This window comes from Epinephelus fuscoguttatus, linkage group LG2, assembly GCF_011397635.1.
Source record: "Epinephelus fuscoguttatus linkage group LG2, E.fuscoguttatus.final_Chr_v1".
NCBI lineage: Eukaryota > Metazoa > Chordata > Actinopteri > Perciformes > Serranidae > Epinephelus > Epinephelus fuscoguttatus.
Window position 1 is genome coordinate 12,131,101 of NC_064753.1, and position 24,849 is coordinate 12,155,949.

The 24,849-nt window shown below is 42.1% G+C and overlaps 4 protein-coding genes and 3 pseudogenes across 4 annotated transcripts in view; 6 read left to right on the plus strand and 1 right to left on the minus strand.

Moving 5' to 3' along the window:
• The window catches only part of LOC125881395 (solute carrier organic anion transporter family member 3A1-like), a 32,891-nt gene extending 31,827 nt beyond the window's left edge, over positions 1–1,064 (minus strand). The window contains exon 1 of the mRNA XM_049564531.1: positions 104–1,064. Within this exon, the coding sequence (XP_049420488.1) occupies positions 104–262 (159 nt within the window). The 5' untranslated portion in view covers positions 263–1,064. The remainder of the gene's footprint in view (positions 1–103) is intronic.
• A 4,950-nt stretch (positions 1,065–6,014) lies between these two features.
• Positions 6,015–6,797, plus strand: LOC125881427 (high choriolytic enzyme 2-like; annotated as a pseudogene).
• A 2,529-nt stretch (positions 6,798–9,326) lies between these two features.
• LOC125881474 (high choriolytic enzyme 2-like) lies at positions 9,327–10,111 on the plus strand. Its single transcript, XM_049564540.1, is given in 2 exon segments — positions 9,327–9,666; positions 9,669–10,111. Coding segments are annotated over 2 exon segments (783 nt in total).
• Positions 10,112–13,088: 2,977 nt separating this feature from the next.
• On the plus strand, positions 13,089–13,874 carry LOC125881443 (high choriolytic enzyme 2-like). The gene has a single exon (XM_049564533.1). The coding sequence runs from the start codon at positions 13,089–13,091 to the stop codon at positions 13,872–13,874; it is 786 nt and encodes a 261-aa protein (XP_049420490.1).
• Positions 13,875–16,418: 2,544 nt separating this feature from the next.
• LOC125881478 (high choriolytic enzyme 1-like) lies at positions 16,419–17,199 on the plus strand (annotated as a pseudogene).
• A 2,520-nt stretch (positions 17,200–19,719) lies between these two features.
• On the plus strand, positions 19,720–20,501 carry LOC125881485 (high choriolytic enzyme 2-like; annotated as a pseudogene).
• A 2,529-nt stretch (positions 20,502–23,030) lies between these two features.
• On the plus strand, positions 23,031–23,816 carry LOC125881459 (high choriolytic enzyme 2-like). The gene has a single exon (XM_049564534.1). It carries the CDS (start codon positions 23,031–23,033, stop codon positions 23,814–23,816), a length of 786 nt encoding a protein of 261 aa, XP_049420491.1.
• Positions 23,817–24,849: the final 1,033 nt, after the last annotated feature.

The following is a 24,849-nucleotide window of genomic DNA, read 5'->3' on the forward strand; positions in this document are numbered from 1 at the left end:
GCCGGTTTGAAGGGCGCTGCGTTAACCCGATGTTACCTGAGGTATATACACACAGAGACGACAGCAGCACTGTGTCTGTGGTGACTGTTGTGTTGAAACTCACCAGATAAGCGCCCACGGTGCCCTGTGCCAACATGAGCGCACATTCCGACACCAGGAAAATCTTAATGTTGGAAAAACACGAGGTCTTCTTCTGGTTGTCATCCTGCTCCGGGTCGTCGGTGCTGCTCCGCTCTGTGCAGATCTGGTTTTTAACCTGCATCCTTCGGCTCAGGCTCCGGTCGGGTTGGACGGCATGAAACTGAACGGGTCCGGTCCGGCGGAGAGCATCTGGTTATAATGACGAGCTGCACTGCAGAAGAAGTGCGAATCTCTTGTCAATAGCCCGTCTAGGCTGGAATATACAGCGAGAAATACTGCTGTCCACTCAGCATTACGCACAGTCCGTCAGCGACCTCTCTTCACCGCCTGTCCAGCCAGTGCGTATCGGCTACATCATATTTAAATACGTAGACTACGCATGTATATGTATGACGGCTCCTAATACCCGACGTAGAACTACAGGACGCTGTTTCCCCACATCCGGGATGTTACATCTCCACCCAGCACCGGTGCCGACTGGATTTGGTTCCTCAGCCCGGTTCCGAACCGCAGCTCTGCGTCCTTCAGGCGGTGTTATGATGCTCCTCCTCCTCCTCCCATCCGTAGACCAAAAGAACGACGAGGGAGGTCTAATCTCTCTGTCTCTCTCTCTCTGATCCTTCCCCTCTGTGTCAACGTGTTTCCTCACATCATCATTTTACCTGTGCAGACTTTCAGCTTAATCATTGCCACAAAAAAACGCAACATTTCATCAGAGCTCACTGAAGGATCCTCATAAACACACACTGACTGATCAGCTGGGAGGAAAATGACACAGCACATCTTCACTTGTCAATAACACGTGTTCACACAACAAAAAACCACATCAGTGTAAGATGGGCTCACAGTTAAAGGTGCACCTACATCAGACACCATCTTTTCACTAGACCGGAGCAGTATTTTGATCTAGCTTTCAAAATGAAGATCCTGGCCCTCGGGTCACTGAATTCACATTATCCAATGGTACCACACTGGCAATAATTCAGACTCCTGTTTTCTATTTTATTCTCACTGTAATGTAATTTGCCAGAAGGTCATCACCACTGTCCTTTCTGATTCTTCAGTGTCTGGTGGGATGCAGTGAGACACTGAACCCCACAGCCTCTGTGGAGCTGCTGAGTGCTGCAGGAGTACTGGACTGTGGTTGTGTTGGGCAGCTTTGTAGTGTGAATGTACAGTGGAAAATTACTGTGAAGCTGATGGATGTCGATGAAGATGCTCATTCACCAAGGTCATGGTAGAAGTAGGAAGTCAGAGGCAATATCAGAGATGATGGTCATTTCCGATGGAACTTTACGCTGCATACTTTACCTAAGGCCTATCTTTACATTTACAATTTTACAAAATTGAAAAAAGGTTTTGTTTTCATGAGGCAGGAGCAAGAAAAGAAAAGGGGTTAGGCAGCCCATTGTATTTGAGTTAATTTTTCCCAAGGTTACAGCAGTGTAGCATCAAATGACCCTGTGCGGCACCACATGATGCCTGTCTCTTGATGACAGTGTCTCATTAGGGCAAACATGAAGCATGGAATCACCCCATTATGGCACAGCAGTTAAAGAGTAAGGTTAGCATTTTTCAACCTTGACCATATTTTATCATGTCTTTGAGCCAAAGTGAGAGCAACAATTTTTAAAACTGGTCCAGCTTTGAAGGACAGATCTGCAGTGGTGTAACAGGCTGCAGTGTAAGTACTTGGGGCATGTTTGCGCCATCAATTTACATCCATTTCAAGTGCTTTTTGTGCCACCGACAGGCTCAGATTAATATTCTAATTGTCTGTTATTTTATGGACAGCATCCCTACAGAGGTTAACATTTTTGTTAAAGAGTAAGATACTCTTTGTTTAACTGGAAACAGCCCTGAAGTCACTTTTGTCAAATCCACCAGACTCCATTGAAAATAAAGTTAATTTTAGCAAGTATAGAGCCAGTATATTTTCTAACTGGAGACTAACTATGGGGATTAAGGGTTTATTTCAGCCACACCAGTGCTGGTGATTGTTGGAACACTGAATAGAAGAACCGAGACAGCTTTTGTGAGTTTAATTTTGTTTCCGTTGACTTTGAATGAAGAGTGTTTTACAATGATAAAACTGCTGTTTATTTAAACAGAGTCTGGTGAGTTAGCAATAGTGATAGCAATTTCTGGGTTGTTTCTGTTTTAATAAAAGAGATCTTACTCTTTATCAAAGAGGTTTATCTCTGCAGCGTCCTTTCCATAATGTTGTTAGACACTGAGAGTACTAATCTGAACTTGTCAGTGGCAAAAACAAGCACTTTAAGTGGCCTTAAATTGACGGTGTGACCCTGAATGTTGACACTGAAGCCTGTTTCGCAGCTGCCGGCTGCAGCACTCTCATTCAGCACTGGACCAATTTAAAAAACTGCTGTTCCCATTAGTCATAAAATCATGGGAAATTGGGTCCAGGCTGAAATATATCAAATTTACCCTTTAAATAAGGGTCTCAATATGGGCACTAGCAAATAGTGTATGGGCAGCCCCTCGCCCTTTTCCTGCACACGCCATGCTATGTTATGTTTTGGTAGTTTTACCTTAGGTAATCTATCTTCCTATCTTCATGCCTGGATGGAGTCTACTCAGCTGGCTCAGGATGGTTAAAAATTCAACACTTGCCACATAAGAACTCTATTACACACATCAGTAGCCCACTGTTGTACTGCTGTAGATGTTCTACATGGAAACATTCAAGGCGAATCACTGTGGTATCATTTTGGACAAATGCTCAGGGACCATTATTATGTAGGCCATATTTATTTGATGATGTTCAATGTGTATTTTAAGTTTTAATTGACTATATTTTGACAGTTGAGGTGGTATGATTCTCTTCCTTAGAGTGATTAAATGATGAGAAGGTGGTGTGTGTCATGTTAAAGGGCATATTCAAACATTAGAGTTAAAAACTCTTATGAGAGTTAAATTGTGAGCTCTGTAGCCGCTATGCCGGCCAAAAGGTAACAACTACCATGATGCTTTTGTCCAGAAATGACTGTGCTTCCTTAAAAGGAAAAATGTCACAGGACTGGTATTGCTGGTGCAGTGTAGACTATCCAGCTACCAGTCAAGCAGATGTAATGTAACTCTCCATTGTGCTATTTAAAGTTAATGCCTTCGGGAAATCCGGATATTATGGTTGAATTACACCAGCAGCAACATCAAAGGGCTTCTGTCTGTAACACTCCCATCAGCTGTACTGTGATCTCGAGTTTTATGTCACCAAAAGGAATATAGAATGTGTTTTAATTTACTTAATCATAATAAATGCAAACATTCACTTTGAGTGCAAGCAATAATTCTCTTTTCTTTTCCTAAAATAAAAAAGATATCCAAGTGCTTGTCTGGTTTGTGATGGATGATGATGGAGTTCATCCACACTGAAGCTGGCCATGCAGAAGAAATGAAAATGACAGCAAAGTGGCAGAACAGAGTGCCACAGAGACAGTAGTAAAAAAACACACACCGCAAAAAATCCTCTATCATAACCGTGAAATAAGAGAGCGCTGAGTGCCAAGGTCACTTACCACTCACCCCACAGCTTTTGGCTAACAATATCCCTCGGACCATTCAGATGCTCTATCAGGACCAATTCAATAGCATCTGAAGCAGCACAATCTATCAGGCAAACTGTGGACTCAGCAGGAAGAGCGTCCATTTCTCATGGAGTCACTCAGAGAACCTAGGGTGATTTAAGATCAACCACAGTGCCTGCTGATGCAGTGCAAGCCAACTGAAGACATTATTTTAGGATGCCTCTTAATCACAAGGTCCACACAAAGAGGAGTGCATTCATGCGTTTATCCTGTAACAAACAAATAAATTACCAGAACACAAATAAAAATGATATCAGAGTTTATATCTAAAGCTAAAACCTTTGTAGGTTGTGTTCTCACAAACTAGTGGGTTTTTCTGTTGTTTTGGAATATGATCTGGTATATATTATATGTCTTTTTTGTGATTGTTGAATATCTGCACAAAACAGTGGCTCGAGGAATGCCTGAAACAAACAACTTGCTAAAGCTGTGATGAATATAAATGCATTTCTCTTCTTTTCTTTCCCCGACATCTGGCTAATTGTCCAAACAAGTGGGGAAATTATTTTACCCCTATGTAAATATTATCCCCAAACTAGCAATGTTAAGTAATCCATAAGGAAAAGAATCATAAGATGAAGAAAACCTGTGAATTCAAAGCATGGTTAAAGCACCTCTGTGAGCTGTAGAACATGGTGTTGACATACACTGTGTGTTTGACTGTGACTTTCTGACCGTTGGCTGCCCACATGTCAGTGATAAAGCAACTTAAGGTCATTCTATTTTTGACCTTACTGGACATTTCAATAATTAAAGGCATCTTTTCAATGACTTGTGTGAGTTGGCAGATTTCAGATTTACGACAGAATTTTTTTGCTGAACCAGTTCTGAGATGTTTCAAACAGCTGAATGATTCCTCATGCAAGTAGTTGGCTGTAAAACAACTCCCAGGAGATCTGTAGCCGAAAGCTTTGTTTTGAACTGCAGAGCCCACGTTATTACAATATCTCCAATTTATCAAAATTACACACTAGCCAAGTAATGTCATATGTCAAACAAGTTAATATAAGGGCCCAAGCAACAGTTATTTTCATTATGGCGTAATCTGCTGACTATTTTGTCCATTGTCAGATAATAGTGGAAAATACCAATTACAATTTCTTAAAGACTAAGATGATGTGAAATTACTTGTTTTGCTCAACTGAAAAAGCTTGAAAATATTGTTTTTTTAAGACATAAACTGTTATTAAAGGAGTTGCTGAGTCTTTTTAGATTATTCAGTCAGTCCACTGATAAATAATTGAGTATTTGTTTCAGTTTTATATAGATTAGTGATAGATATAAATTAAAGGCTCAATCAGTGATCCAAATGTAAACAAAAGAACAGACTCACTCTTGAAAACCTAAATCCAAGATATGAACACTAAATTATTCAGTGATTGGCCAGCTTAAAGGTCTGCATTGTCTACCACTTAGGTCCAGACTAAAATGTCTCAGCAATTATTGGATGGTTTGCCATGAAAGAGCTGGCATACATTCATGGTCCCCAGACTTTCCCCCTACAGTACCACATTAGTGAAATGTCTCAAGTATTATTAAAGGGATAGCCACAACATTTAGTGCACACATTAATGGATGAATCCAAATAACTTTAGTTAACTCCCCTTACTTTTTATTAGCAAATATTAGCATGCTAACACACAAAACTAAGATAGTAAACATTGTTAATATTTGATATGCTACACATCAGCTTATTGACATATATTAACATTATTATTGTTAGCATGCTAAATGTTGCACAGCTGTGCCTGAGCACAGTCTAACAAAGCCACCATCATAGCTTTTGACCCACAGTCTTGTATTTTACATTTCATGGTTTGATTGAATACAGGCAACAAGTAGGCTACACTATTTAATTATACATACAGGCAAATGGAATGGAAGAGATATCGAAATAGTTAAGAGTCTTAAAGAGGCTAACACATACATATACACATACACGATTAAGCTTGAATTAACGTTTGATAAACACAATGGGAATCCTTAATGGTTGAAGACAATGTGAGATGTTTAGTTCAACATGTTCCACCTAATGACCACAGATAACAAACCATGTTTAAAAAGTAGGTTTGTCTGTGGAGTCCTCCCTTCAGAGGTTTGTTCAGGCCTAGCAGTGTAGACCCCAACCCATAATCCTCCTGCAGACACACCTGTAGAGGAGAGTATAAAGACCCTGGACTGAACTGAGTCAGACATCAATCTTCAAGGAGTCTCTCCACAGCAGCTCTCCACAGAAGCTCCACAGCCTCCAGACCGACCCTGAAGATGACTCTCTCTGCCAGCCTGCTGCTGCTGCTGCTGCTTGGCCTCTCTCAGGCACTTCCTCTCCAGCAGGAAGGAGGAGAAGAAGAAGTCCCAGACACCGTGGACATCACCACCAGGATTCTGACCACCAACAACGGCACCAATGAGATGCTGCTGGAAGGAGACCTGCTGCTTCCCACAACCAGAAATGCCATGACGTGCTGGTACAATAGCTGCCTGTGGAAGAAAGCCTCCAACGGCATGGTGATGATCCCCTTCACCGTGAGCAGTGAGTTCAGCAGCTGGGAGAGGCAGAAGATCGACTACGCCATGAATGCCTTCCACAGCAGCACCTGCCTCCGCTTCGTCCCCCGTCAGAGCGAGTACGACTACATCAGCATTGAGAACAAAGCCGGATGTTTCTCCGCTCTGGGCAGAGCAGGAGGCAAACAGGTGCTCTCTCAACAGGCAGGGCTGCCTCTACCACGGCATCATCCAGCACGAGATCAACCACGCTCTGGGCTTCCAGCACGAACAGACCAGGAGCGACCGCGACAACTACGTCAGGATCAACTGGGAGAACATCAACCCGCAGATGGCCTACAACTTCTACAAGCAGGCCACCAACAACCTCAACACTCCCTACGACTACTCCTCCATCATGCACTATGGAAGAACAGCCTTCACCATCCAGTACGGGAAGGACACCATCACCCCATCCCCGACCCCAACGTCCAGATCGGCCAGAGGCAGGGCCTGTCCTACTGGGACATCGCAAGGATCAACGCACTCTATAGCTGCTAATAACAATGCTGATGCTAAATGCAACTAATGCCCACTTTCTCTGTTTCTTTTTTCTATAATTGATCAAAAACTACTGTAACCTACAGAATCAACTTTAAAGTCAACTTTTAGCATGATCTTTAAAATGATCAGAAAACAGAATGTATGATGGGTCACATGCCTAAATTATCTGTAATAAAACTAATGCAAAATGACTGATTGCTGACTAGTTATTTGTCTTTATTTGTCTGCCTGCGAAAGAATTCAAATGCACATATTAGTACAAACATGTACAGTAGCCACTGAGTAATGGGATTGGTTGCTCAATGAATGCAGCAGGAATCTCTTTCACATTGATTTCAAGGGAGTGACACAAAAGCCAACCATTGAAACAATGAAAAAATCGCCCCCAAAAATGCCCTTAGTAAGACAAATCAACAACAATGTTCGACACTCTGTAAAAATGTATGCTCAAAATAGTGATAATAATGTAAAGAATTATTTGGAAAAATATCCCAAGAGGCTAAAAAGCATTAATGTAAAGTACACGTGTTTTGAAACAGAATTTTAACATTTGTAATCAATTCTGGGATGTGATACTGTGTATACATGTATACGGTATATTCTATACTGAACCAGCTCTGAGATGAAATATACAGCTAAATGATTCTTAATGAAAGTAGTGGACTCTCCGATGATGTAGCACAGGGCTATTCAGTCACAAACTCATCTGGGCTGGATTTTAAAATCAGCTATTTTAGATTGGTCAGACATTTTCAGCAGCCTATCTAAAACCCCCCCTTTTTTTTTCCTTTTTAGCTTTTAATGATCACAAGATTAAACAAATGTAAATTAATGCAGTAAAAATATCAATTTTTATTGTTTTACTTTTGAAATAAAAATATATTTTGGTCATATATCTCACACAGGCACATCACAAGGTGCAGAAACAGAATAAAAAAGAGCTATCAATGCACACACTCCTTCTCTACCAGCATCTCCCTCTCTCACTCACTCACTCACTCACTCACTCACTCACTCACACACACACACACACACACACACATACACACACACCTCACCTCACCTCACCTGATGATGTTTTCCATTAAGGTCAAGAGGTCAAGGATAAGTGTTTAGGAAAAGACATGGGATGTATTTTTTGTCTATTTGACTGCAGCCCAGAGGTTTTGATAATACACTAATTGTGGTCGGTACAACGTTGCTTTGGGAAAGCGTTGATTTATGAAAGATATGATTGGCAGTGTCGCTAAAATGATCTGGAGGCCTTCATCCTGCCCATTCAGTACAGCGTATGTGTTACTCAACAGAGATGAAAAGGAAGTGAGATGGCTCACTTGTTTGCTAAGTCACACAGGGTGCAGGCTTCAGTACCAGATGATGAAATGACAGTGTGAGTCTGTCCACCACTTCGTTCCAGACTGATATATCTCAACAGCTATTGGATGGATTCCCATGAAATTTTGTACAGCCATTCATGGCCCCCAGAGGATCAGTTGACTTTGGTGGTCCTACAACATTTCCTCTAGAGTCACCATGAGGTTGACATCTATGATTTTATGTGAAAAGTCTCAACAATGATAGGATGAATTGCCATGAAATTTGGCACAGATGTTGATGGTTCCCTCATGATAATACAATTCACTTTCATGATCCTTTGTCTTTTCATCTAGTGCCACCATCATGCCAAATTTTGATGATTCCAGTCCTTTGGTGTGTGACCAAATACCTTCAAAACTAATGACATTCCCATCAGCCTCAGCTGGACTTTATGTTTATTGCTAATTAGCAAAGTGTAGCATGCTAACATGCTAAACTATGATTATATACATAAAACACATAAGCCAAGAGCTGAATAGGATAGCTTCTTTTGTTTCTTTTGTTCTGATCGTATGCTAACCTCACATCAGTTATCCTGACACTGCTACAAAAGGTATTTTCTTGGTTGTAGCAGTGTATTTATGATGTCTGTATGTCTTTGATTTGACTTGTAATGACCCTGAAAAGAGACAGTATGATGTTTGTGGCACATTGTGTCACCTGTGTGACAGATCAATGGAGGGGAGCTAATAATCAGATGCTGTATATATCTGCTCAGAGTACATTATCCGTTCCCATCAAAATAATGTATTTGTATTTGTTTACCCCACTATGTATCAATTCAGCTGTGTTAAACAAATATGAAAAGTATGTTTCCGATTAAGTTTGGTTTCATGAAGAGACTCTAATGAGGTCTTTTTGGTTGAACACATTGTAAAGTGTTCATATTAACAAGGTTCAACCACAAACCACCCAGTAATCCGGAGATAACCAACCATGTTTAAAAAGTAGGTTTGTCCGTGGAGTCCTCCCTTCAGAGGTTTGTTCAGGCCTAGCAGTGTAGACCCCAACCCATAATCCTCCTGCAGACACACCTGTAGAGGAGAGTATAAAGACCCTGGACTGAACTGAGTCAGACATCAACCTTCAAGGAGTCTCTCCACAGCAGCTCTCCACAGAAGCTCCACAGCCTCCAGACCGACCCTGAAGATGACTCTCTCTGCCAGCCTGCTGCTGCTGCTGCTGCTCGGCCTCTCTCAGGCACTTCCTCTCCAGCAGGAAGGAGGAGAAGAAGAAGTCCCAGACACCGTGGACATCACCACCAGGATTCTGACCACCAACAACGGCACCAATGAGATGCTGCTGGAAGGAGACCTGCTGCTTCCCACAACCAGAAACGCCATGACGTGCTGGTACAATAGCTGCCTGTGGAAGAAAGCCTCCAACGGCATGGTGATGATCCCCTTCACCGTGAGCAGTGAGTTCAGCAGCTGGGAGAGACAGATGATTGACAATGCCATGAATGCCTTCCACAGCAGCACCTGCCTCCGCCCGTCCCCCGTCAGAGCGAGTACGACTACATCAGCATTGAGAACAAAGCCGGATGTTTCTCCGCTCTGGGCAGAGCAGGAGGCAAACAGGTGCTCTCTCTCAACAGGCAGGGCTGCCTCTACCACGGCATCATCCAGCACGAGATCAACCATGCTCTGGGCTTCCAGCACGAACAGACCAGGAGCGACCGCGACAACTACGTCAGGATCAACTGGGAGAACATCAACCCGCAGATGGCCTACAACTTCTACAAGCAGTCCACCAACAACCTCAACACTCCCTACGACTACTCCTCCATCATGCACTATGGAAGAACAGCCTTCACCATCCAGTACGGGAAGGACACCATCACCCCCATCCCCGACCCCAACGTCCAGATCGGCCAGAGGCAGGGCCTGTCCTACTGGGACATCGCAAGGATCAACGCACTCTATAGCTGCTAATAACAATGCTGATGCTAAATGCAACTAATGCCCACTTTCTCCGTTTCTTTTTTCTATAATTGATCAAAAACTACTGTAACCTACAGAATCAACTTTAAAGTCAACTTTTAGCATGATCTTTAAAATGATCAGAAAACAGAATGTATGATGGGTCACATGCCTAAATTATCTGTAATAAAACTAATGCAAAATGACTGATTGCTGACTAGTTATTTGTCTTTATTTGTCTGCCTGCGAAAGAATTCAAATGCACATATTAGTACAAACATGTACAGTAGCCACTGAGTAATGGGATTGGTTGCTCAATGAATGCAGCAGGAATCTCTTTCACATTGATTTCAAGGGAGTGACACAAAAGCCAACCATTGAAACAATGAAAAATCGCCCAAAACTGCCCTTAGTAAGACAAATCAACAACAATGTTCGACACTCTGTAAAAATGTATGCTCAAAATAGTGATAATAATGTAAAGAATTATTTGGAAAAATATCCCAAGAGGCTAAAAAGCATTAATGTAAAGTACACGTGTTTTTAAGACACATTAGAATTGAAACAGAATTTTAACATTTGTAATCAATTCTGGGATGTGATACTGTGTATGCATGTATACGGTATATTCTATACTGAACCAGCTCTGAGATGAAATATACAGCTAAATGATTCTTAATGAAAGTAGTGGACTCTCCGATGATGTAGCACAGGGCTATTCAGTCACAAACTCATCTGGGCTGGATTTTAAAATCAGCTATTTTAGATTGGTCAGACATTTTCAGCAGCCTATGTAAAACCCTTTTTTTTCTTTTTAGCTTCTCGTGATCACAAGATTAAGCAAATGTAAATTAATGCCAAAACAATTATCAATTTTTATTGTTTCACTTTTGAAATAAAAAATATATTTTGGTCATATATCTCACACTGGCACATCACAAGGTGCAGAAACAGAATAAAAAAGAGCTATCAATGCACAGAGCAATGACAAGTGGCAATAACAGTAACCAATAACACTCTCTCTCTCTCTCTCTCTCTCTCTCTCTCTCTCACACACACACACACACACACATACACACACACACACACACACACTATGATGTTTTCCACTGAGGTCAAAAGGTCAAGCAAAACTGTTTAGGAAAATACATAGAATGTACTGTTTGACTATTCCACGGCAACCCAAAGACTTACTTCAGCTTGTCAATATCCAGTATAGGCTTCTATTAAAGGGGAACTTCACTCATTTTCAACATTCATACATGATATTCCGATGGTCTAAGACAGTCCAAAAATATCTTTAAAAATGAAAAACTCTCCAAAATAAAATAAAAAAGTAGAGTGCTACAACTCAACATTGTGATGTCATAGGCCATAAAGTCTGGTGCTGCTCTATAGTCTGTGAATTGTAAAACGGTGTTCTAGATGACACTATGAGCACCCAGCGGACTGATCTGAGTATATGGGTACATTTTCTGTTTCAGAACAGAGAACACTACAATAGAGTGAATCTCATTTGGGTAAAAAAAAAAAGAAATCAAATATTCTGTGGGTTCACAAAATCCGTTTCCCATTCATTGTCTATGGAGAAGCTTCAAACTTTATACCCTATGACATCATAAGTTTGAGACTTACTTCTCTGGTTTCTGGCTTTGAGAGAGAGCAGCTCATGTTCACATATAGCCTATTCATTGAACTTTCCTGGGCCATGGAAATAACATATAGGAATTCTTCGTTTAGGTGGTGTTCGTCTTTAAGTCACACAGGGTGCAGGCTTCAGTACCGGATGATGAGATGACAGTGTGAGTCTGTGCACCACTTTGCAGACTGAACTATCTCAACAGCTATTGGATGGATTGCCATGCAATTTTGTACAGCCATTCATGGCCCCATGAGGATCAGTTGACTTTGGTGGTCCTACAACATTTCCTCTAGAGTCACCATGAGGTTGACATCTATGATTTTATGTGAAATGATGGAACAACCATTGGACGGATTGCCATGAAATTTGGCACAAACGTTTATGGTCCTCTCATGATAATGGTCTTCACTTTCCTTATTCTCTGACTTTTCATCTAGTGCCACCATCATGCCAAAATTGTGTTAAGTCCAGTACTTCGGTTTATGACCAAATACCCTCAAAACTAATGACATTCCCATCAGCCTCAGCTGGACTTTATGTTTATTGCTACTTAGCAAATTGTAGCATGCTAACATGCTAAACTATGATTATATACTGTACATGGACCACATAAGCACATATGATAGTTTACTTTTTTTCTATTATTCTAATCTTATGCTGACTTTACATCAGTTATCCTGACACTGCAATAAAGGGTATTTTCTTGGTTGTAGCAGTGTATTTATGATGTCTGTGTGTCTTTGATTTGACTTGGTAATGACCCTGAAAAGCGACAGTATGATGTTAGTGGCAAATTGTCACCTGTGTGACAGATCAATGGAGGGGAGCTAATAATCAGATGCTGTTTATATCTGTTTCGAATAGGCTACATTATCTGTTTCCATCAGAATAATGTATTTGTATTTGTTAACCTCCTTACTTAGCAATTCAGTTCTTTTGAACAGATATCAAAAGTAAGTGTCAGAGGGACATACACTGTACATGCCTTTGCTTAAATTAAGTTTGGTTCAACAAGGAGACTCCAATGAGGTCTTTTGGGTTGAACACCATGTGAAGTGTTCATCTTAACAAGTTTCAACCAAAACCATTGACTAAAGCTTTGTTCATCCACCTAATGTCCAAAAATAACCAACCATGTTTAAAAAGTAGGTTTGTCTGTGGAGTCGTCCCTTCAGAGGTTTGTTCAGGCCTAGCAGTGTAGACCCCAACCCATAATCCTCCTGCAGACACACCTGTAGAGGAGAGTATAAAGACCCTGGACTGAACTGAGTCAGACATCAACCTTCAAGGAGTCTCTCCACAGCAGCTCTCCACAGAAGCTCCACAGCCTCCAGACCGACCCTGAAGATGACTCTCTCTGCCAGCCTGCTGCTGCTGCTGCTGCTCGGCCTCTCTCAGGCACTTCCTCTCCAGGAGGAAGGAGGAGAAGAAGAAGTCCCAGACACCGTGGACATCACCACCAGGATTCTGACCACCAACAATGGCACCAATGAGATGCTGCTGGAAGGAGACCTGCTGCTTCCCACAACCAGAAACGCCATGACGTGCTGGTACAATAGCTGCCTGTGGAAGAAAGCCTCCAACGGCATGGTGATGATCCCCTTCACCGTGAGCAGTGAGTTCAGCAGCTGGGAGAGACAGATGATTGACAATGCCATGAATGCCTTCCACAGCAGCACCTGCCTCCGCTTCGTCCCCCGTCAGAGCGAGTACGACTACATCAGCATTGAGAACAAAGCCGGATGTTTCTCCGCTCTGGGCAGAGCAGGAGGCAAACAGGTGCTCTCTCTCAACAGGCAGGGCTGCCTCTACCACGGCATCATCCAGCACGAGATCAACCACGCTCTGGGCTTCCAGCACGAACAGACCAGGAGCGACCGCGACTACTACGTCAGGATCAACTGGGAGAACATCAACCCGCAGATGGCCTACAACTTCTACAAGCAGGCCACCAACAACCTCAACACTCCCTACGACTACTCCTCCATCATGCACTATGGAAGAACAGCCTTCACCATCCAGTACGGGAAGGACACCATCACCCCCATCCCCGACCCCAACGTCCAGATCGGCCAGAGGCAGGGCCTGTCCTACTGGGACATCGCAAGGATCAACGCACTCTATAGCTGCTAATAACAATGCTGATGCTAAATGCAACTAATGCTCACTTTCTCTGTTTCTTTTTTCTATAATTGATCAAAAACTACTGTAACCTACAGAATCAACTTTAAAGTCAACTTTTAGCATGATCTTTAAAATGATCAGAAAACAGAATGTATGATGGGTCACATGCCTAAATTATCTGTAATAAAACTAATGCAAAATGACTGATTGCTGACTAGTTATTTGTCTTTATTTGTCTGCCTGCGAAAGAATTCAAATGCACATATTAGTACAAACATGTACAGTAGTCACTGAGTAATGGGATTGGTTGCTCAATGAATGCAGCAGGAATCTCTTTCACATTGATTTCAAGGGAGTGACACAAAAGCCAACCATTGAAACAATGAAAAAAATCGCCCCCAAAAATGCCCTTAGTAAGACAAATCAACAACAATGTTCGACATTCTGTAAAAATGTATGCTCAAAATAGTGATAATAATGTAAAGAATTATTTGGAAAAATATCCCAAGAGGCTAAAAAGCATTAATGTAAAGTACACGTGTTTTTAAGACACATTAGAATTGAAACAGAATTTTAACATTTGTAATCAATCTGGGATGTGATACTGTGTATACATGTATACGGTATATTCTATACTGAACCAGCTCTGAGATGAAATATACAGCTAAATGATTCTTAATGAAAGTAGTGGACTCTCCGATGATGTAGCACAGGGCTATTCAGTCACAAACTCATCTGGGCTGGATTTTAAAATCAGCTATTTTAGATTGGTCAGACATTTTCAGCAGCCTATCTAAAACCCTTTTTTTTTCCTTTTTAGCTTTTAATGATCACAAGATTAAACAAATGTAAATTAATGCAGTAAAAATATCAATTTTTATTGTTTTACTTTTGAAATAAAAATATATTTTGGTCATATATCTCACACAGGCACATCACAAGGTGCAGAAACAGAATAAAAAAGAGCTATCAATGCACACACTCCTTCTCTACCAGCATCTCCCTCTCTCACTCACTCACTCACTCACACACACACACACACACACACACACACACACACACACACACACATACACACACACCTCACCTCACCTCACCTGATGATGTTTTCCATTAAGGTCAAGAGGTCAAGGATAAGTGTTTAGGAAAAGACATGGGATGTATTTTTTGTCTATTTGACTGCAGCCCAGAGGTTTTGATAATACACTAATTGTGGTCGGTACAACGTTGCTTTGGGAAACGTTGATTTATGAAAGATATGATTGGCAGTGTCGCTAAAATGATCTGGAGGCCTTCATCCTGCCCATTCAGTACAGCGTATGTGTTACTCAACAGAGATGAAAAGGAAGTGAGATGGCTCACTTGTTTGCTAAGTCACACAGGGTGCAGGCTTCAGTACCAGATGATGAGATGACAGTGTGAGTCTGTCCACCACTTCGTTCCAGACTGATATATCTCAACAGCTATTGGATGGATTCCCATGAAATTTTGTACAGCCATTCATGGCCCCCAGAGGATCAGTTGACTTTGGTGGTCCTACAACATTTCCTCTAGAGTCACCATGAGGTTGACATCTATGATTTTATGTGAAAAGTCTCAACAATGATAGGATGAATTGCCATGAAATTTGGCACAGATGTTGATGGTTCCCTCATGATAATACAATTCACTTTCATGATCCTTTGTCTTTTCATCTAGTGCCACCATCATGCCAAATTTTGATGATTCCAGTCCTTTGGTGTGTGACCAAATACCTTCAAAACTAATGACATTCCCATCAGCCTCAGCTGGACTTTATGTTTATTGCTAATTAGCAAAGTGTAGCATGCTAACATGCTAAACTATGATTATATACATAAAACACATAAGCCAAGAGCTGAATAGGATAGCTTCTTTTGTTTCTTTTGTTCTGATCGTATGCTAACCTCACATCAGTTATCCTGACACTGCTACAAAAAAGGTATTTTCTTGGTTGTAGCAGTGTATTTATGATGTCTGTATGTCTTTGATTTGACTTGGTAATGACCCTGAAAAGAGACAGTATGATGTTTGTGGCACATTGTGTCACCTGTGTGACAGATCAATGGAGGGGAGCTAATAATCAGATGCTGTATATATCTGCTCAGAGTACATTATCCGTTCCCATCAAAATAATGTATTTGTATTTGTTTACCCCACTATGTATCAATTCAGCTGTGTTAAACAAATATGAAAATGCGTTCGATTAAGTTTGGTTTCATGAGGAGACTCTAATGAGGTCTTTTTGGTTGAACACATTGTAAAGTGTTCATCTTAACAAGGTTCAACCACAAACCACCCAGTAATCCGGAGATAACCAACCATGTTTAAAAAGTAGGTTTGTCCGTGGAGTCCTCCTTCAGAGGTTTGTTCAGGCCTAGCAGTGTAGACCCCAACCCATAATCCTCCTGCAGACACACCTGTAGAGGAGAGTATAAAGACCCTGGACTGAAATGAGTCAGACATCAACCTTCAAGGAGTCTCTCCACAGCAGCTCTCCACAGAAGCTCCACAGCCTCCAGACCGACCCTGAAGATGACTCTCTCTGCCAGCCTGCTGCTGCTGCTGCTCGGCCTCTCTCAGGCACTTCCTCTCCAGCAGGAAGGAGGAGAAGAAGAAGTCCCAGACACCGTGGACATCACCACCAGGATTCTGACCACCAACAACGGCACCAATGAGATGCTGCTGGAAGGAGACCTGCTGCTTCCCACAACCAGAAATGCCATGACGTGCTGGTACAATAGCTGCCTGTGGAAGAAAGCCTCCAACGGCATGGTGATGATCCCCTTCACCGTGAGCAGTGAGTTCAGCAGCTGGGAGAGGCAGAAGATCGACTACGCCATGAATGCCTTCCACAGCAGCACCTGCCTCCGCTTCGTCCCCCGTCAGAGCGAGTACGACTACATCAGCATTGAGAACAAAGCCGGATGTTTCTCCGCTCTGGGCAGAGCAGGAGGCAAACAGGTGCTCTCTCAACCAGCAGGGCTGCCTCTACCACGGCATCATCCAGCACGAGATCAACCACGCTCTGGGCTTCCAGCACGAACAGACCAGGAGCGACCGCGACTACTACGTCAGGATCAACTGGGAGAACATCAACCCGCAGATGGCCTACAACTTTTACAAGCAGTCCACCAACAACCTGAACACTCCCTACGACTACTCCTCCATCATGCACTATGGAAGAACAGCCTTCACCATCCAGTACGGGAAGGACACCATCACCCCCATCCCCGACCCCAACGTCCAGATCGGCCAGAGGCAGGGCCTGTCCTACTGGGACATCGCAAGGATCAACGCACTCTATAGCTGCTAATAACAATGCTGATGCTAAATGCAACTAATGCCCACTTTCTCTGTTTCTTTTTTCTATAAGTGATCAAAACTACTGTAACCTACAGAATCAACTTTAAAGTCAACTTTTAGCATGATCTTTAAAATGATCAGAAAACAGAATGTATGATGGGTCACATGCCTAAATTATCTGTAATAAAACTAATGCAAAATGACTGATTGCTGACTAGTTATTTGTCTTTATTTGTCTGCCTGAAAGAATTCAAATGCACATATTAGTACAAACATGTACAGTAGTCACTGAGTAATGGGATTGGTTGCTCAATGAATGCAGCAGGAATCTCTTTCACATTGATTTCAAGGGAGTGACACAAAAGCCAACCATTGAAACAATGAAAAAATCGCCCCCAAAAATGCCCTTAGTAAGACAAATCAACAACAATGTTCGACATTCTGTAAAAATGTATGCTCAAAATAGTGATAATAATGTAAAGAATTATTTGGAAAAATATCCCAAGAGGCTAAAAAGCATTAATGTAAAGTACACGTGTTTTTAAGACACATTAGAATTGAAACAGAATTTTAACATTTGTAATCAATTCTGGGATGTGATACTGTGTATACATGTATACGGTATATTCTATACTGAACCAGCTCTGAGATGAAATATACAGCTAAATGATTCTTAATGAAAGTAGTGGACTCTCCGATGATGTAGCACAGGGCTATTCAGTCACAAACTCATCTGGGCTGGATTTTAAAATCAGCTATTTTAGATTGGTCAGACATTTTCAGCAGCCTATCTAAAACCCTTTTTTTTTTTCCTTTTTAGCTTTTAATGATCACAAGATTAAACAAATGTAAATTAATGCAGTAAAAATATCAATTGTTATTGTTTTACTTTTGAAATAAAAATATATTTTGGTCATATATCTCACACAGGCACATCACAAGGTGCAGAAACAGAATAAAAAAGAGCTATCAATGCACACACTCCTTCTCTACCAGCATCTCCCTCTCTCACTCACTCACTCACTCACTCACTCACACACACACATACATACACACCTCACCTCACCTGATGATGTTTTCCACTGAGGTCAAGAGGTCAAGGATAAGTGTTTAGGAAAAGACACGGGATGTATTTTTTGTCTATTTGACTGCAGCTCAGAGGTTTTGATAATACACTAATTGTGGTCGGTACAACGTTGCTTTGGGAAACGTTGATTTATGAAAGATATGATTGGCAGTGTCGCTAAAATGATCTGGAGGCTTTCATCCTGCCCATTCAGTACAGCGTGTGTGTTACTCAACAGAGATGAAAAGGAAGTGAGATGGCTCACTTGTTTGCTAAGTCACACAGGGTGCAGGCTTCAGTACCAGATGATGAGATGACAGTGTGAGTCTGTCCACCACTTCGTTCCAGACTGATATATCTCAACAGCTATTGGATGGATTGCCATGCAATTTTGTACAGCCATTCATGGCCCCCAGAGGATCAGTTGACTTTGGTGGTCCTACAACATTTCCTCTAGAGTCACCATGAGGTTGACATCTATGATTTTATGTGAAATGACGGAACAACCATTGGACGGATTGCCATGAAATTTGGCACAGATGTTGATGGTTCCCTCATGATAATACAATTCACTTTCATGATCCTTTGTCTTTTCATCTAGTGCCACCATCATGCCAAATTTTGATGATTCCAATCCTTTGGTGTGTGACCAAATACCTTCAAAACTAATGACATTCCCATCAGCCTCAGCTGGACTTTATGTTTATTGCCAATTAGCAAAGTGTAGCATGCTAACATGCTAAACTATGATTATATACATAAAACACATAAGCCAAGAGCTGAATAGGATAGCTTCTTTTGTTTCTTTTGTTCTGATCTTATGCTAACCTCACATCAGTTATCCTGACACTGCTACAAAAAAGGTATTTTCTTGGTTGTAGCAGTGTATTTATGATGTCTGTGTGTGTGTCTTTGATTTGACTTGGTAATGACCCTGAAAAGAGACAGTATGATGTTTGTGGCACATTGTGTCACCTGTGTGACAGATCAATGGAGGGGAGCTAATAATCAGATGCTGTATATATCTGCTCAGAGTACATTATCCGTTCCCATCAAAATAATGTATTTGTATTTGTTTACCCCACTATGTATCAATTCAGCTGTGTTAAACAAATATGAAAAGTATGTTTCCGATTAGGTTTGGTTTCATGAGGAGACTCTAATGAGGTCTTTTTGGTTGAACACATTGTAAAGTGTTCATCTTAACAAGTTTCAACCACAAACCACCCAGTAATCCGGAGATAACCAACCATGTTTAAAAAGTAGGTTTGTCCGTGGAGTCCTCCCTTCAGAGGTTTGTTCAGGCCTAGCAGTGTAGACCCCAACCCATAATCCTCCTGCAGACACACCTGTAGAGGAGAGTATAAAGACCCTGGACTGAACTGAGTCAGACATCAACCTTCAAGGAGTCTCTCCACAGCAGCTCTCCACAGAAGCTCCACAGCCTCCAGACCGACCCTGAAGATGACTCTCTCTGCCAGCCTGCTGCTGCTGCTGCTGCTCGGCCTCTCTCAGGCACTTCCTCTCCAGCAGGAAGGAGGAGAAGAAGAAGTCCCAGACACCGTGGACATCACCACCAGGATTCTGACCACCAACAACGGCACCAATGAGATGCTGCTGGAAGGAGACCTGCTGCTTCCCACAACCAGAAACGCCATGACATGCTAGTACAATAGCTGCCTGTGGAAGAAAGCCTCCAACGGCATGGTGATGATCCCCTTCACCGTGAGCAGTGAGTTCAGCAGCTGGGAGAGGCAGAAGATCGACTACGCCATGAATGCCTTCCACAGCAGCACCTGCCTCGCCGTCCCCGTCAGGCGAGCGATCGACTACATCAGCATTGAGAACAAAGCCGGATGTTTCTCCGCTCTGGGCAGAGCAGGAGGCAAACAGGTGCTCTCTCAACAGGCAGGGCTGCCTCTACCACGGCATCATCCAGCACGAGATCAACCACGCTCTGGGCTTCCAGCACGAACAGACCAGGAGCGACCGCGACAACTACGTCCAGGATCAACTGGGAGAACATCAACCCGCAGATGGCCTACAACTTCTACAAGCAGGCCACCAACAACCTCAACACTCCCTACGACTACTCCTCCATCATGCACTATGGAAGAACAGCCTTCACCATCCAGTACGGGAAGGACACCATCACCCCCATCCCCGACCCCAACGTCCAGATCGGCCAGAGGCAGGGCCTGTCCTACTGGGACATCGCAAGGATCAACGCACTCTATAGCTGCTAATAACAATGCTGATGCTAAATGCAACTAATGCCCACTTTCTCTGTTTCTTTTTTCGAGAACAAATCAAAAACTACTGTAACCTACAGAATCAACTTTAAAGTCAACTTTTAGCATGATCTTTAAAATGATCAGAAAACAGAATGTATGATGGGTCACATGCCTAAATTATCTGTAATAAAACTAATGCAAAATGACTGATTGCTGACTAGTTATTTGTCTTTATTTGTCTGCTCAGAAAGAATTCAAATGCACATATTAGTACAAACATGTACAGTAGTCACTGAGTAATGGGATTGGTTGCTCAATGAATGCAGCAGGAATCTCTTTCACATTGATTTCAAGGAGTGACACAAAGCCAACCATTGAAACAATGAAAAATCGCCCCAAAAATGCCCTTAGTAAGACAAATCAACAACAATGTTCGACACTCTGTAAAAATGTATGCTCAAAATAGTGATAATAATGTAAAGAATTATTTGGAAAAATATCCCAAGAGGCTAAAAAGCATTAATGTAAAGTACACGTGTTTTTAAGACACATTAGAATTGAAACAGAATTTTAACATTTGTAATCAATTCTGGGATGTGATACTGTGTATACATGTACGGTATATTCTATACTGAACCAGCTCTGAGATGAAATATACAGCTAAATGATTCTTAATGAAAGTAGTGGACTCTCCGATGATGTAGCACAGGGCTATTCAGTCACAAACTCATCTGGGCTGGATTTTAAAATCAGCTATTTTAGATTGGTCAGACATTTTCAGCAGCCTATCTAAAACCCTTTTTTTTTTTTCCTTTTTAGCTTTTAATGATCACAAGATTAAACAAATGTAAATTAATGCAGTAAAAATATCAATTTTTATTGTTTTACTTTTGAAATAAAAATATATTTTGGTCATATATCTCACACTGGCACATCACAAGGTGCAGAAACAGAATAAAAAAGAGCTATCAATGCACACACTCCTTACCAGCATCTCCCTCTCTCACTCACTCACTCACTCACTCACTCACACACACACACACACACACACACACATACACACACACCTCACCTCACCTCACCTGATGATGTTTTCCATTAAGGTCAAGAGGTCAAGGATAAGTGTTTAGGAAAAGACATGGGATGTATTTTTTGTCTATTTGACTGCAGCTCAGAGGTTTTGATAATACACTAATTGTGGTCGGTACAACGTTGCTTTGGGAAACGTTGATTTATGAAAGATATGATTGGCAGTGTCGCTAAAATGATCTGGAGGCTTTCATCCTGCCCATTCAGTACAGCGTATGTGTTACTCAACAGAGATGAAAAGGAAGTGAGATGGCTCACTTGTTTGCTAAGTCACACAGGGTGCAGGCTTCAGTACCAGATGATGAGATGACAGTGTGAGTCTGTCCACCACTTCGTTCCAGACTGATATATCTCAACAGCTATTGGATGGATTGCCATGCAAATTTTGTACAGCCATTCATGGCCCCAGAGGATCAGTTGACTTTGGTGGTCCTACAACATTTCCTCTAGAGTCACCATGAGGTTGACATCTATGATTTTATGTGAAAAGTCTCAACAATGATAGGATGAATTGCCATGAAATTTGGCACAGATGTTGATGGTTCCCTCATGATAATACAATTCACTTTCATGATCCTTTGTCTTTTCATCTAGTGCCACCATCATGCCAAATTTTGATGATTCCAGTCCTTTGGTGTGTGACCAAATACCTTCAAAACTAATGACATTCCCATCAGCCTCAGCTGGACTTTATGTTTATTGCTAATTAGCAAAGTGTAGCATGCTAACATGCTAAACTATGATTATATACATAAAACACATAAGCCAAGAGCTGAATAGGATAGCTTCTTTTGTTTCTTTTGTTCTGATCGTATGCTAACCTCACATCAGTTATCCTGACACTGCTACAAAAAAGGTATTTTCTTGGTTGTAGCAGTGTATTTATGATGTCTGTATGTCTTTGATTTGACTTGGTAATGATCCTGAAAAGAGACAGCATGATGTTTGTGGCACATTGTGTCACCTGTGTGACAGATCAATGGAGGGGAGCTAATAATCAGATGCTGTATATATCTGCTCAGAGTACATTATCCGTTCCCATCAAAATAATGTATCTGTATTTGTTTACCTCACTATGTATCAATTCAGCTGTGTTAAACAAATATGAAAAGTATGTTTCCGATTAGGTTTGGTTTCATGAGGAGACTCTAATGAGGTCTTTTTGGTTGAACACATTGTAAAGTGTTCATCTTAACAAGGTTCAACCACAAACCACCCAGTAATCCGGAGATAACCAACCATGTTTAAAAAGTAGGTTTGTCCGTGAGTCCTCCCTTCAGAGGTTTGTTCAGGCCTAGCAGTGTAGACCCCAACCCATAATCCTCCTGCAGACACACCTGTAGAGGAGAGTATAAAGACCCTGGACTGAACTGAGTCAGACATCAACCTTCAAGGAGTCTCTCCACAGCAGCTCTCCACAGAAGCTCCACAGCCTCCAGACCGACCCTGAAGATGACTCTCTCTGCCAGCCTGCTGCTGCTGCTGCTGCTCGGCCTCTCTCAGGCACTTCCTCTCCAGGAGGAAGGAGGAGAAGAAGAAGTCCCAGACACCGTGGACATCACCACCAGGATTCTGACCACCAACAACGGCACCAATGAGATGCTGCTGGAAGGAGACCTGCTGCTTCCCACAACCAGAAACGCCATGACGTGCTGGTACAATAGCTGCCTGTGGAAGAAAGCCTCCAACGGCATGGTGATGATCCCCTTCACCGTGAGCAGTGAGTTCAGCAGCTGGGAGAGGCAGAAGATCGACTACGCCATGAATGCCTTCCACAGCAGCACCTGCCTCCGCTTCGTCCCCCGTCAGAGCGAGTACGACTACATCAGCATTGAGAACAAAGCCGGATGTTTCTCCGCTCTGGGCAGAGCAGGAGGCAAACAGGTGCTCTCTCTCAACAAGCAGGGCTGCCTCTACCACGGCATCATCCAGCACGAGATCAACCATGCTCTGGGCTTCCAGCACGAACAGACCAGGAGCGACCGCGACAACTACGTCAGGATCAACTGGGAGAACATCAACCCGCAGATGGCCTACAACTTCTACAAGCAGGCCACCAACAACCTGAACACTCCCTACGACTACTCCTCCATCATGCACTATGGAAGAACAGCCTTCACCATCCAGTACGGGAAGGACACCATCACCCCCATCCCCGACCCCAACGTCCAGATCGGCCAGAGGCAGGGCCTGTCCTACTGGGACATCGCAAGGATCAACGCACTCTATAGCTGCTAATAACAATGTATCGGATCGAATGTTGTAATTTTGAAAAACAAATGAATGGCAAATTTTACACATTCACTTTTTTCCAGTTGGCTGTAATGATCTTAAACTACTGTAGTTTTGCTTCTGTTACTATATTCTTGTAATATTCTGTAATAAAATCAGTGCAAAATGATTCATTCTAATTTTGATTTTCTTTTAAATGTATTTCTGTGCAATTATACCCACATTAGTACATGTAGCCTATGCAAATCTAGGTTGGGCCTCACAAACCCCAATAGAACAAAACAGGCAGCTGGCACTGCATCTAAAGGTGTAAACTCCTGTAAATTAACAGGAACACTAACAGTCTTTCAGAAAGACATCTGAGAAGCTGTTCCTTTTTTTAGCTCCACAGTGAAACAGGTGTTCAGATCCTATAGCCCAGTGGGGGTGTGATGTGTGTGGGTGGGTGAAGGTGGGGGGCTACATCTGCTGTTTAAAAGCATGTGACAATAGATATCAGCTTTAAAGATTGTATTTACAGAATTATTCTATTGTTTCCAATGATGTTTGAGTTATTGCTCACTTCGGGTTTCCTTTGGTTCATGCTGCACTTTGGATGAACTGTGGTGTTATAACAGATTTGTTTTTTTTACCCTTTACCCCAGTGAGAGGCAGCCATTGCATGTTCATCCCATCTGTTTTCATCTTCCCGTGGCATCTCTCACCTCGGCTGCCTGCCTGCCAACCATCTCTGCCATGAAGTGAGGACATTTCCTACAGGCTCCACAATGCATATGGAAGACCCTCCTCTAACACAGCAGACAGGCAGAAAGCTGCCGCTCTGTTCTACAAATAAATGTCCCTCACTGGAAATATCTGTGCAACAGCATAATGCACACAGCGGAAAAATGCTCATCACTTCAGCAGCATCATATTTTCTAACCATGACAGGGGGTGTCTGGTCAGAACATGAGACGTCACAGTCTTCATGGGTTTAAATAAATATGTGTAATAAAACAGACTATGCCATTGTCAAAATAATATCCAATTTTCCACCAAA

Excerpts from the sequence above, each read along its gene's own strand:
- LOC125881443 (XM_049564533.1), top strand. The coding sequence starts at position 13,089 with ATGACTCTCTCTGCCAGCCTGCTGCTGCTGCTGCTGCTCGGCCTCTCT.
- LOC125881459 (XM_049564534.1), top strand. The coding sequence starts at position 23,031 with ATGACTCTCTCTGCCAGCCTGCTGCTGCTGCTGCTGCTCGGCCTCTCT.